Genomic DNA, 14,723 nt, shown 5'->3' on the forward strand with positions numbered 1-14,723 from the left:
GGGAGCTTGGAAACCAGGAATCCTTTAGTGTTGAAGAGCTTTTTTTTTTTTTTTTTTTGTCTGGTAGGTGGCTCCTGCCACTGGCTAAACCTTTTATGAGAGGGGTGGAGAGTAATTCTACAATATTGAGATTAAACTGAATCAATTCTTATGAATTCAGGCCAGTCAATGAATAAAATGTTAAGATCTATTTTAGCCAAATATTAATAATAGTTATTGATGTATTGGTGTTATATAGGTGATCAGTCCCTTCACCTAATGAACTAGCACACCTTTTCTTGCAGATCTTATGGCTTTTTCTAAACTATATAATACAGCTTTTTCAAATCATTTGCAGAATTGTAGAAAAAGAATTCTACCCTAATAGTAGTAGGGTATTAAAGTTCTTGACTTAAAAAAGCTTTTATTTCCTTGCTGGTGTATTAACCAGATCAGGGTAACAATTTTTATCTTGATAAATTTCAGTTATGCAAGATAAGTTCCAGAGATCTGTTCTACAACTTTGTGCCTGTAGATAACAATATTGTACGCTTAAAAATCTCTTGAGGGTAATCTCATGGTAAATATTCTTACCACAATAAAAGAAATAAAAGTTCTACCACATGTATAGTCCCACAGAAAAACAAACTGTTTTATATTCAGTTGCTTTGCTTGCATCAGCAGTTGAACTTTGTTTTAATTTTCTTTCATTCTTTTAGCTCTGCTAAAAGAGCTTCAGCTACTCAAGAAGTTTTCTTCCTCCTAGTTGTTTTGAAGCACGGTATAGATTTGGCTTTTGTTAACCTAGTTCTTTTCTTTTACTCACTGCTTATTTTTTTCCAACATTTTATTATGAAAAATTTTAAACATGAAAGTTGAAATAACTGCAATGTACATCTGTATATCCACTACCTAGATCATATAGTTAACATTTTACTACACTTACCTTTTCACATAACCATCTATAAATCCTATTTTTTGATGATTACAAAGAAAATTGCAGACTTAAATACACTTCACCCCTAAACATCTCAGCATGGATATTGTTAACTAGAGTTCAGTATTTGTTAAAGTTTCTTTTTTAAAGGTTCTTTTCTTTTTGAGGTAAAGTTTACATGTGATGAAATGCACAAATCTTAAGTGTTTGATGCAGTGAATTTTGACAAATCACACATCTGTGAAACCCAAGCCTTTATCAAGATAACATTTTCATCACTCCAGAAAATTCTCTCATGCTTTTCCCAGTCAATCCCTGCTTCCCCGATCCCTGTCCCCTAGGCAAACACTTTCTCTTCTGATTTTTCTCCTATCATAGTTTGTTTTTTAAACTGTATATAAATGAATCAGAGTATGTGCTCCTTTGTGTAAGGCTTCTTTAACATAGGTATTTGGGATTCATCCATGTTGTACGTGTCAATAGTTCTTTTTATTGCTGAGCAGCATTTCATTGTACAAAAATGCCGTTCTCCTGTTGATGGATACCTGAGCCATTTCTAGTTTTTAGATACGCATGAAGCTGCTATGAACATTTTTGTACAAGTCTTCTTACGAGCATTTGTTTTCATTCCTCTTGGAATTACTGGGTCATAGGTTAGGTATATGTTTAGTACGGAAATGAAGGCGATTTTTCCAAAGTGATTGTACCATTTTATACTCCCACCAGCAGTATATGAGAATTCCAGTTGTTTTTCATCCCCGTCAGCATTTGGTGGTATCAGTCTTTTTGATCGTAGCCATTCTGGTGGGTTTGGTAGTAAGTGGTATCTCATTGTGGTTTTAATTTGCATTTCCCTATGATTATGTTTAACACCTTTTCACGTGCTTATTTGCTAGTTGTATATATTTGTTTTTGAAATGTGTTCAAATTGTTTGTGTTTTTATTATTGAGTTGTTGGAATTTGCTTATACTGGTTGCACATCTTTTCCAGATATATTACTGCTTTTTTAATTGTTTTACCTAACCAATGTATAAATGTTATACACCCAATCACACTTAAAATAATTAGGCCAGGGCTTCCCTGGTGGTGCAGTGGTTAAGAATCCGCCTGCCAATGTGTGGGGAACATGGGTTTGAGCCCTGGTCCGGGAAGATCCCACATGCCGCGGAGCAACTAAGCCCGTGTGCCACAACTAGTGAGCCTGCGCTCTAGAGCCCATGAGCTACAACTACTGAGCCCGTGTGCCACAACTACTGAAGCCTGCATGCCTAGAGCCTGTGCTCTGCAACAAGAGAAGCCACCACAATGAGAAGCCCATGCACTGCAACAAAGCGTACCCCTGCTCGCCACAACTAGAGAAAGCCCGCATGCAGCAGCAAAGACCCAACGTGGCCAAAAATAAATTTATTTTTAAAAAAGGCCATATTTTTCACAGAACTAGAACAAAAAATTTCACAAGTTGTATGGGAACACAAAAGACCCCGAATAACCAAAGCAATCTTGAGAACGAAAAATGGAGCTGGAGGAATCAGGCTCCCTGACTTCAGACTATACTACAAAGCTACAGTAATCAAGACAGTATGGTACTGGCACAAAAACAGAAATATAGACCAATGGAACAGGATAGAAAGCCCAGAGATGAACCCACGCATATATGGTCACCTTATCTTTGATAAAGAAGGCAAGAATATACAGTGGAGAAAAAGCCTCTTCAATAAGTGGTGCTGGGAAAACTGGACAGGTACATGTAAAAGTATGAAATTAGAAAACTCCCTAACACCATACACAAAAATAAACTCAAAATGGATTAAAGACCTAAGTGTAAGGCCAGACACTATCGAACTCTTAGAGGAAAACATAGGCAGAACACTCTATGACATAAATCACAGCCAGATCCTTTTTGACCCACCTAGAGAAATGGAAATAAAAACAGAAATAAACAAATGGGATCTAATAAAACTTCAAAGCTTTTGCACAGCAAAGGAAAACATGAGACCAAAAGACAACCCTCAGAATGGGAGAAAATATTTGCAAATGAAGCAACTGACAAAGGATTAATCTCCAAAATTTACAAGCAGCTCATGCACCTAAATATCAAAAAAACAAATAACCCAATCCAAAAATGGGCAGAAGACTTAAACAGACCTTTCTCCAAAGAAGATATACAGATTGCCAACAAACACATGAAAGGATGCTCAACATCGCTAATCATTAGAGAAATGCAAATCCAAACTGCAGTGAGGTATCACCTCACACCAGTCAGAATGGCCATCATCAAAAAATCTCCAAACAATAAATGCTGGAGAGGGTGTGGAGAAAAGGGAACCCTCTTGCACTGTTGGTGGGAATGTAAATTGATACAGCCACTATGGAGAACAGTATGGAGGTTCCTTAAAAAACTAAAAATAGAACTACCATATGACCCAGCAATCCCACTACTGGGCATATACCCGTAGAAAACCATAATTCAAAACGAGTCATGTACCACAGTGTTCATTGCAGCTCTATTTACAATAGCCAGGACATGGAAGCAATCTAAGTGTCCATCAACAGATGAATGGATAAAGAAGATGTGGCACATATATACAATGGAATATTCCTCAGCCATAAAAAGAAACGAAATTGAGTTATTTGTAGTGATGTGGATGGACCTAGAGACTGTCATGCAGAGTGAAGGAAGTCAGAGAAAAACAAATACCGTATGCTAACATATATATGGAATCTAAGAAAAAAAAATGGTCATGAAGAACCTAGGGGCAAGGCGGGAATAAAGACAGAGACCTACTAGAGAATGGACTTGAGGATATGGGGAGGGGGAAGTGTAAGCTGTGACAAAGTGAGAGAGAGTGGCATGGACATATATACACTACCAAACGTAAAATATAGATAGCTAGTGGGAAGCAGCCGCATAGCACAGGGAGATCAGCTCTGTGCTTTGTGACCACCTAGAGGGGTGGGATAGGGAGGGTGGGAGGGAGGGAGATGCAAGAGGGAAGAGATATGGGAACATATGTATATGTATAACTGATTCACTTTGTTATAAAGCAAAAACTAACACATCCTTGTAAAGCAATTATACTCCAATAAAGATGTAAAAAAAAAAAAATAAACATGACTTTAAAAATAAAAAAAAATTAAAAAAAATAAGGCCAGGACTTGCAACTGAGTTATTTGGCTGAAAGTGAAGCTGTTCTGGTATGCCAACCAGTGTTCTGGTGGCCTAAAAGTTAATTAGTAAAAGACAAAACTTCAGGAATGTGAATTAATTAGGGGAAAGTTAATTGCTGGAAAGTCCATGACTACAGAAAAAACTTTAAAAGAAATGTCAACTGATAACTTCAGAAAATATTACCCAAATGTACTCAGATTATACTAGCTGAATAATGACCAGCTTAACCTCAATTTATGTCTTCTCACTGACCCACAGATTGAAACTGCTCTGTACGACATGTATCATTCTTTGGATACTCAGAAGTTTTCAGGATAAGGCCAGTAAGGTTTGTCAGTGTTGTACGCCATAGCTTTATAGCTGTATTGGTCCCTTCATGTCATCATCTCAAAGTTCTTTATGAATGCTTATTCAATTTTCTCAATATTTAATACAGCTTTGTTTAATGGGAGATATAAAAGAATGATAGTAATAATGTTTATGCTCAGTCATGAACTTTTCAAAATATATTGGACTGTGGAGGTCTCCCTTCACTGTGTCTGCTGGTTAAATGATAGTGTAAAATCCACTGTTGTTCACAAATAGATGGCTATAAATGATTATGTTGGAAAAGGGAGGAACAAACACCTTAAATCTGAGCAGCCATACATTTTGGAGGAAAAAAGTAAATGCTTTATTTTTGTTTATACTGAAGCTAAAAACACACAAAATCATTTTATTGTACAAGATTCTTTTTAACACATTTAAGGATGACAGTAACTTTGCACTTCCTACAGAAAATATTTAAATAAAAGTAATAGTTACTCAAGGAGGCTTTAGCTTTTAAAATAGTAGTCTGCAAAGCCAAATGCCATTTACACAAACACATTTGGAATTTTCCCTTTTCGTGATTAAGCTCGGGAGATACAATTTTAACCTTAAGTTCAATGCATACGTTTTCTGTATGGTGATGTGTGATTGGGGCCTCCAACTAGGCTAAGAAAGTGAATTAAACACTGCCTGTGTTTTCTAAAAGTATTCTTTATCTTCTAGGAAATGTTGGCTCCAAACTACATTCATTGTTCTGAATAGGTAGAAATTCTTCATCCTCAATTTCAACCTGTTTTTGAGACATCTTGATTCCTGTGCAGAGTTTAAATAGTGATACTTTCTTGAATCCTACCACTGGTATGCATTCCTATGTTATAAGAAACAGATGAATTAAAATGCTTTCACTTGAGAAGGATGTTTATCCCTATCTGAACTGAAATGTCCTTGAGAAGGTCTTTGTCTTTATAGTTGAAATAAGAGAACATATGGGTTTACTTGTACTATGTTAGAAGAGTAATTTGAACAGTTAAAAAATTTTAAGTTAATTTATCAAATTGGGTTGCCTTTAACATTAAGAAAACTACAGACTAATGTGTTAACCCTTTGGGTTTAGAGGTTTCCTCATGAGCTCCCACAACATTTATTTTAGTGCCATTGGTTCCAATGAATCCTACTAGACACTCAAGAATTCTGACTGCTTCTCCTGCCTAAGTATACTAAGCACAGTCATCACTCTGCTTATTGGACTACAGGATACATTGCTTTGGTTATTTAAACTGATTGCTTAATATATGTTGTAAAAGGAAGTCCTATAAGATGTGACCAAAAATGGATGAATCTGTACTTCAAATAATATGACCGGATCTTATACAGGAACTACCTAGTGTGAACATGTGATTTTCAAATGACCTGAAAATTCAGTTGGCTGTTGCCATCCTCCCATTAGAGTCGCCTCCTACTTATGTTACCAGAGCTCCTCCTGAATCCAAAACCCTCCCCTCAATTTCCTGGGAAGGCCGGAGCTTTTCCTTACTGCCCTTTCTTCCTGCTAACAGTCTAGTTGTCAGAGCCTCTGTATTATAAAGTGTGATTTCTTATGGATCAAATAAGCCTTGGGAAGCCAATACTGAGTTTATTTACAACATAAGCCATTGGAAGTTGGAATGTGTTTTACTGTTTAAACACAAATATTTCAAGGGTTAAGTCATTATGGTTGTTCCCAAATCAGTGGAGATTCTATATCTAACTATGGTGTTCTTTAATGTTTCCTCCCTGGGGGGCTATAAACTTATTCCAATAAGACTGCCACTGTTCCAAGCATGTTTGAAGCTATAATAGATTCCAGACTTGAAAGAGGGACAAGGCCTCGTGTGGGGGTGATGGAAATTTTTGTATCTTGATTTTGGTGATGGTCCTAGGGGTGTATACAACTGTGAAGACTCACTGAATTGTACACTTTAAATGGGTGCAGGTAGTTGTACACAAATTATTCCTCAAAGTTGATAAGGAAAAAACTAGATTCTGAAGAGCAGTTTCAGGTCACTTCACAAACCCCACAAGAAACTGTCTTGGTATTTTATAATTGTGCCTATCAAGGTGCCTATTGTGTGATAGCACTTGAAAAATATTTTTTTACCAGAAAAAGTAGAACTCAGCTTGATTGCCCAGATTTTTACCAAATATGGATCTAAAATTAGTTTTGACTGTTTCTAAGAATTTAATCTGACAAGATTATGATTTTCTACCACTGAGGGTATTAAGAGGTGGTATTGTGGATTTTGAAGACCCTCCCAAAAGCAGAAGTCCACAATGATTTGAGTAATGTCAGCATTCGAAAATGGGTGCAGCTTAAGGTGACTGCTTTGAAGAACAACATTAATTTGGGCACATTAATTCTGCCATGTTTATGAAAATATCAGTCTCATTTTATAATCTCACTTTATATGTTTATTGTAAATTTTTGAGGCTAAAGTATGATATCAGATATAGAATCTAGCATTCTTCCATACTACCCTCTCCCACTTTTACCTTTTATTTCTCTTTTCTGTAGAGTTTTGGCAAATTCATTTTATTTCTTAGATAAAATTTGGGGAAATCAGCCCTTCCAGTAATTGGTCATAAGTGCATATTTATAAAAGCCAGTCAGTGATATTGCACAATTTAAAATGTAACCTTACTATGAGTCTGATGTGTTGAATTTAGGAATACAGTGATCCCAAGGTGAGAATGTGCTATGATCTGAAATTCAACCGAAATATAACTCAACCTTTGAAAAATGATTTACAGTTCGTTCAGGCTAGTCTTCATATACTGTTGCACTTCTGGATTTTGTTGAGGGAGAAATGATGATGTTACTGTTTTAATCCAGAAACTACATGTTTTAAAAAAAATCAGGGAACGCCACCTCAATTTGGTTATCTAAAAAGTTTGACAGTATGGTGATTTAGCCCTACATTTTAAAGTGCTTATCCATACTAGTCCTTACTTTGAAAGCTTTTCCGTTTGCCTCTTTACCACACCATCTAAGTACCTCAAGCACTCCCCACAAAAATCCAAAGCCTCTTTTTTGTCTTGTCATCCAAGGCTCAGTTTTAAGGGTTGTATAAGACCAGAGAACTGTCAAGAGGGTTTCTAGGTTGGCAGGCAATCGGTCGCAATGAGTATTGTGGGGTATATTGAACATTGTGGCAAAAGACACAATGGCCAAGCCCAGCTTAACTGTACTTGCAACTGGTTGGCTACCATAGGCCAAAATAAAAGGCACACTGCCACCAAGGGTGATGTCTTAGTATGTGTATGTGCATGTGTTGAAGTGCAGCTCCTGGGATGTTAGGTTGCTCTGGAACCTGCTCATAGATAAAGTCAAAAGGCAAAATACTCTGCACGTTGCTGAAAATGGCATTCACACTGCAGGCCATTATTTCTTCATTTAGTCTTCTGTGGTTCTATCAAGTCATTTGGCATTGTAAAGAAGGCTTTTCTTTTTGCGGGTGAGGTTTGAGGTTAGGGCAGATGTGTGCCACAGTCATGGATTTATGAAGGTTGATTACGATGATCAAAAGTTGCAGGCTCTTTTTGTTATTATAGAAATTGCCTTTCATTTGTGTAGTAATGGGAAGTTTCTACAGAGCTGTCACAACTTTCACATCAGATAAGCTTTTGGCATAAGGGCATTCCACTTAATTTTATATTTAAACATTAATAATTCTTAATATGTACATGTCTCTCAAGTACCACAAACACTGATGGTATATCTTTAGGAGAAGACCACAACTCAGATCCAATAAACTAACAAGTAGTATTGACATATATACACTACCACATGTAAAATAGATAGCTAGTGGGAAGCAGCAGCTTGGTGCTTTGTGACCACCTAGAGGGATGGGATAGGGAGGGTGGGAGGGAGACGCAAGAGGGAGGGGATATGGGGATATATGTATACATATAGCTGATTCACTTTGTTATACAGCAGAAACTAACACAACATTGTAAAGCAATTATACTCTGATGTAGATGTTAAAAAAAAAAAGATACAAGTCCACTCTAGAGCTTAAAAATACTACCCTAGCCAGCTGCCTGTATCATTCCAGCAATCAACTCCTTTGTTTCTTAATAAACATTCCATTTCTTAAGGCTCTCAAAACCGCCTACCAGCACCTTCTTCTCTGGACCACCATGCAGCATATAGATGAAAATCCTAGGCCACATATCAACATATGAATAGTAATACCTCAAGTATGCAGTAAATCTGAAGTATACAGACTTACTTAATTCACCAAAAATATATATTTTTATTTTTACAGGTAGGTTCTTTTTTCTGACCTACAAGCTTTATTTATTCTTTAAACCAGAAACCCCAAATCCTGAGAGCTCTCAATATTAACACTTGTACTGCAGTGGATGCTGCTTTGGCAGTTCATTTTAGCAATTCCTCATCACATCTCAGGAAGTTTCTTTCCATTGAAGTTCTTCCTGCTCCCCCTCCCTTCAAAATGATTTAGTAATTACCAAAAGGGATGAAAGGCCAAGCCAGAGCAATCAAATGCTATTAAGTTTCATTGCATGTGTGTGTGTGCATAGACAAGGTTCTCACTTTTACAAACATCCCCAAAACAGTGCAAGCCAAAAACGCACATCTGTTGGAAAAAGTGATGGAAAGGGTCATTGGAAATACAGTAGAAATAGCATTTCTCTATACTAAAGTAATGCTCACACTGAATTGGGGTACTCGGTTCCCAATGGCTAGTTCTACACCAACAAAGTGGATATTTGGAACAATTATCTAGATAAAGCAAGCCAAAGAATCTAAAATACGCACAGGTTTGAGGCAAAGCCACAGGGTTCGGGAATGGAGGGAGCTGATAAGTAGGTATGAAGAGTTTATTTTAAATGATCCAAACAATTACATCCACTTACGTTGGCTATGTCTATACATGCAATCTATTAACACTGTTTTGAAAATGTGATTACCAAAATAATACCAGTTTTTCTTGTGTACTTTTAAACAGGAAAGAATGTCTGCCTAACTTCAAGTACTTTTCACCTGATGGTTGAACAAACCAAGGCCTGGGCCACTTAAACTGTTAGTTAAAACACCACTTGAGTCTTACCCACAAGGCAATATGAACGTCAAATGGTTATTTATATTATCTGGCTAAGGTATCGACTCATATTTTTCAGTGAAGTCCCCAATGAAATTTGCAGAGGAGGTTTTACACTGCCATAATAACTATAAAGTTCTTATTGAAAAAGTATTTGTTCATTATTTAAGTCATTCAAAACGTAGAGGCTGTAGGGTGTGTGTGTGTGTGTGTGTGTGTGTGTGTGTGGGGGGGGGGGGTCTTTAATCAAATTGCAGACAGATGTTTAGATGTTTTGGACTTAGCTGAAATGCCCTAAATCAGGTCAGAGTGGAATGAAAAATTACTATGAGAGGCAGAAAGAATCAGAAAATTTCCAGTATTCCCATGTAAGTGGACAGAAGTATAACCTGGAGATTTCTATGCCTATAAAATTTGGCATCTTCCAAAAATGGTGATTTTGAATCATTTCTTTTTCTTTGTACTTCACTGGATTTAAAGCTAGAAGTGGAGGACATACTTCAACAATGGCCATTTCTGAATATAATTCAGACATTTTCTTTGTATTCGATAATATTTTTACCCTTACTAATTATCAGGGAGACTTTAATGTAATTATGATGGAATCAAACAAATAAAATAGGTGTCCAGAAATGATAAGAAATTCACCTGTAATGGAGGTGAACCATGGTATAGATACTTAGACAAAAAGTAAATGATTCTTGTACCATTTATAATTGTATTTGACTTTGGAATACATTTTTAACTTTACATATAAATATGTCAGTCTGAAATTTGTGGAGTTCGTGGCATTTTGGGCAGATGAACAAAAAGGTATCTATAGTGGCCAATCCATTTCCACATCTCCTATGTATAACATATAATATGTGTGCTTAATAATGTCTTGTTTCTATAATCTAGAAGATTTGGGTTTATTGACTGGCTCTGTGACCTTGAGCAAGTCATTATCCTTCTCTGGACCTCTTTTCTTTTTTTTTTTTTTTGTATATGTAAAATAAGACGTTAGAATTGAGTAGATCCTCACTAAGTTTCTCTTTTAGCTCTTATGTTTATAAATTTACTCTCAAGTTGGCTTATACCTTCTCTGGGGTCAGAGAACATACTTAAACATTTGATTTGAAATATCTTTCTTGATAGTAGCTGATCCAGAGGTTTGAGAGGTGAACACAAATCTCCTTCCCTTCCTACTTTGTACTAGAGTTAGAGTTAATAAAAATGTTGGTGTCACCATCACGGAAGTTAGGACAATAGCTGATTAGCTTTAACAGCTGACTGGCTTCAATGCCCAACATAGCTAGGCCTCAACACAGCTAGTGAAATCTTAAGCCCAAGTCATAAAGACAGTAACCCTGAGAAGATCTGAAAAGGAATGTACTGCCCATGAAGTATGACACTGGTTTCTTTCAGTAGTAGAGATTGGCTATTATGATTTACACATATTCTCTCTTTAGAACATAACTGAGATAAGAGTGTATTTTGGACCATGGCTCTATCTCTGGCTACCCTTGTTTTCCAACAAATTGATAAAGTAACTGCTGGAACAATGAAACCTAGGTCATCACAAGTACATGCATTTGTGAGAAAGACATACTTTTTTTTTTTTTTGATGAAATAGGGCCATGTATTGGTTTCTGGTGCCATCAATATGAGTTAGGAATGTAGCCCAGGTGCTATTTATTATTCAAAGTGAATTTGACAGTTGAGAAAGTTGACTCTGTAACTTTAGAAACCTTCCTTCTGGAAAGTAACCTGTTACTGATGTCAGGGCCACTTATGATAGTCCCACTTAGAGAAGCAGGAGAGAAGTTGGATTTGAGTAAATGATCACTTTGGGTATGATCAAGGAATTATTCTGTGATAATGTCTTACCAAATGGATCTTGATGCAGCTTGTTCTCTTGATCACTTTTTCCTGGATCTGAGCTTTGTTCTTCAACACTTCCTCTTGTTTCCCCATCATCCCCAGTTTGTGTCTTTTTCATGTAGAATATTTTGTTAGTCACCAAAGTTAGGGCTAGAATGGGAATCAATTCAAATAACAGAAACTACACTGTCAAAAACTATTTTGGAAGCATATTTGCATTGTTTGAGAATGCTTCATTTCACTTAATTTTGCCAGAAAGTATACACATGAATCTAGATGGTTTCCTATTACTGTTGGCATTTATTGAATACAAGAACAGGGTGACAACTAATTAACTTTCTTACTTTTTTGAGCTACCCATTAATTTAATGACCAGGACCCAGACCTCGGGCTATTTCAGGTCATGTGTTATTGTGTAAGTTGGGGATACGTTTGTGCTAACATTGGTAAAAACCGCCCTTGTTTAGCAGGTAATCAGTTGATGGTTACTGGATCTAACATGGTGACCATATGCATCATGGGCTTCATTTTTTAACATTTACCTGTGTGTTCTGATGAGGTGCTCCTAGGCTGTGGAAAATAATTTGTTTTGATGTATAATGCAGTTTTCTTTGAAGACAGTAGAATTTGGATCATGTCTATAGTTCCATGAATTCACTAGGGTTGTTATGTTATATATCCAGCATGAGTTTACACACGCAATTCCACTGCCCCCACTGAACGTTAAAACTGCACCTTGAATCAAGTTATCTAGACCTAAAATTGTTTTTGTTGTTGTTGTTGTTTTATCAGAAAGCAATTAATTAAAATGAAGGTGCTATTTTCAGATTCTGACACCTCAACAAGATGTCATTTTTCTGTTAAAAAAATATTTTCAAATCCAGGCTTTTATCTTAGAAATGCTTTTGATAGCAGTGATGATTAAAACTATCAACAGTAGATAGGACCCTATAAATATACCAGCTAACTATTTTTTCTTGCCAATGTATGAGATGTAGTGACTGTTGATTAGAGTACAGTAGAAGTTTTTAAAAAACAGTACACATCCTAAATACTAATCTCGATGCTATCAAATTTTAAAATGTAGTAAGCTAACTGAAATACACAAACACAGGAAAGGAATTCACTAACTTATTAGATATGACATATACTATGGGGTAAATATTCATTGGCATACATTAGGAAACTCACAAATCTTTAAGAAACAAAAAATTCAACAGCCCCCATGATAAGGAGAAGTTGTAGTATTTAAAAGCAAAAACAACACGAAGTCCACTTATACCTAGAAACCACAAGCTGACAATTCTTTGGAGTCTATTCAGTTTCCCTTTGATGCTGTTCATTGAACCAGAATGGGCAGCATGGAGCACTGAAGGGCAACAAAGATAGGCAAGGTAGTTTGCCTTATCTGATAGCTGGTGGGGACTGCTGAGCACAGCCCTCAGCCCTGTGGGGAAATGGTGTGAGATCCTGAGGAAGGTCAGGAATCTGTTGCGGCAGCGACAGTAGCAAAGTGGCACCTGGAGCTTCAAGGAAGCAAGGGTAAGAAAAGCAAAGCCAAAGGGTTAAGCACCCGACTGCACCTCTGCTGATTAGGGGCAAACACCCCTTCAGTTGGTTTTGAAATGGACTTAGTGTTTGTAGGTATAAAAAGGCAAATAATAGTAATAATAATAACAGGAACAAAAAATGAAGAATGTGGCTATAAAAGATGGTGAAAACAATAGGAGTTTCACTCTCCTGTCTAGTGGGGGGGCAGTGAGGGAATCATATTCTATGTCACCTCTGAGAGCAAAGAAATGAGAAATTTTCTGAGTTCCAGAACAGGTGGTACCGGCTTGACTTAGAGCCGAGTTGTAACTTGTTCTTCCTGTCCGTCACCCCATTTGTGCATGAGCAGGTCACAAGCCTCTCCCCAAGTTTCAAATACATCCTCTGAGGAGTCTAAAAGTTGAGAATTCGAGGAGCAGATGCTGGATGCGCAGTGAAGAGAGCTGGAACAGGCGAGAGGGCATTCACTGCTCTGTGCAGCGCCCCGGGCTTCGCCTGATTCTACCTCACTGAGGTTAATTTCACTCTGAGAACAGGACTCTGCTTTCCCTTTCTCCATCTGAGAATATTTGATGTCCTGCCACATATAGTGCGGCTGAACGATTCCATCAGAAATTGTGTACATCGGCTCTGAACTGGGTTCAGACATATGACCATTAAACTTGGAGAATAGGAGACCCAGTTTCTTGAGAGAGGGACCCATGAAGGAGCGTTTGCTTGATGACTCAGCTTTTGACTTCCCTTGGGCACCACCAACTCTTGGCATGGTCCTGATGAGAGGTGGCCCATGGCAGGCTTTTTTCTTGCAGCCTAAATTGAAAGAGACACTCTTGGATTTGGCCCGAGCCCCGCCACTGCCATCATTGGTATCATCTCTCTGAGAGAGTTCAGTGCTGCTAGTGGAAAAACTTCTCCTTTGGTGCTTCCTGTTTCCCAAGAGGTCAAGCACTTCATATCGAAAGCTGGAAATGTCCTGCTTTAATTCCTAGGGCAAGAGAGAAGACACGTTATGTTAAGAAGCTTGGTCTTTAGTTCAAAATAGGCACATTGGGTATCCTTCGGAATGTTCCAGGTTTTGCCTCACCGCAAATCACAAGGTACATGAACTACCAGAAAAATCTCACATTATTCCAGCACAAGAAAAACATATTAACAATGCTGTGGGCAGAGCTGGCCATTGGGGAAAAAAATGTGCAATTGGTAAAGTTGATTTCAGAACCTCCCTATCAGGAGCACGCCAACAGGCTGAAGTGTTAACCAACAATGAAGGTATTAGAGTAGGGCTCTCATTGGAATCTGTGTAGAAAAGTACTACTGAAGAGGAAAAAGCTTTCAGGACTCTCAGGAATAAAACTAGGGAAGTGGAATGTCAGGAGATGGGACTGCTGTTTTGGGCCAGGGGACCTTGTTTATTCAAGTGCCTGTGAAATGTCTTCTATCGCTAACTGGCTGCCTAGATACTAGATCGCGCTTTTAAAAACCATCTTTGAAAAGCTTATATCTGATCATGTCGTTCTCTTGCTTAACACTTTTTAGTAACTTGTCGCTGACCTTAGGAAAAAGGAAAAATGCCATACCACAGACTACAAGGTTTTTCAAGGTCTGGTACATGTCGATCTCTCCCATTTCATTCCTTCCTGCTCTTTCCCCAGGCTTTTTACTGTCCACCTGTATGGACATATCCTCTCTTGCCTCTGGGCCTTTGCATGTGCTGTTTTCTCTGTCTGGAACACTCTTCTCCCCAACTCTCCTTTATCTGTCTCCTCCTTCAAACCTCAGCTTAAACATGGCTTCCTCTGGAAAGCCTGCCTC

The 14,723-nt window shown here is 37.6% G+C and overlaps 1 protein-coding gene across 1 annotated transcript in view; it reads right to left on the reverse strand.

Annotated features, from left to right (window-relative positions):
• Positions 1–13,203: 13,203 nt before the first annotated feature.
• TRPC5 (transient receptor potential cation channel subfamily C member 5) overlaps positions 13,204–14,723 on the reverse strand; it is a 335,394-nt gene continuing 333,874 nt past the window's right edge. Inside the window, exon 11 of the mRNA XM_059910345.1 lies at positions 13,204–13,896. Within this exon, the coding sequence (XP_059766328.1) occupies positions 13,204–13,896 (693 nt within the window). The remainder of the gene's footprint in view (positions 13,897–14,723) is intronic.

Source organism: Balaenoptera ricei, chromosome X (assembly GCF_028023285.1).
Source record: "Balaenoptera ricei isolate mBalRic1 chromosome X, mBalRic1.hap2, whole genome shotgun sequence".
NCBI lineage: Eukaryota > Metazoa > Chordata > Mammalia > Artiodactyla > Balaenopteridae > Balaenoptera > Balaenoptera ricei.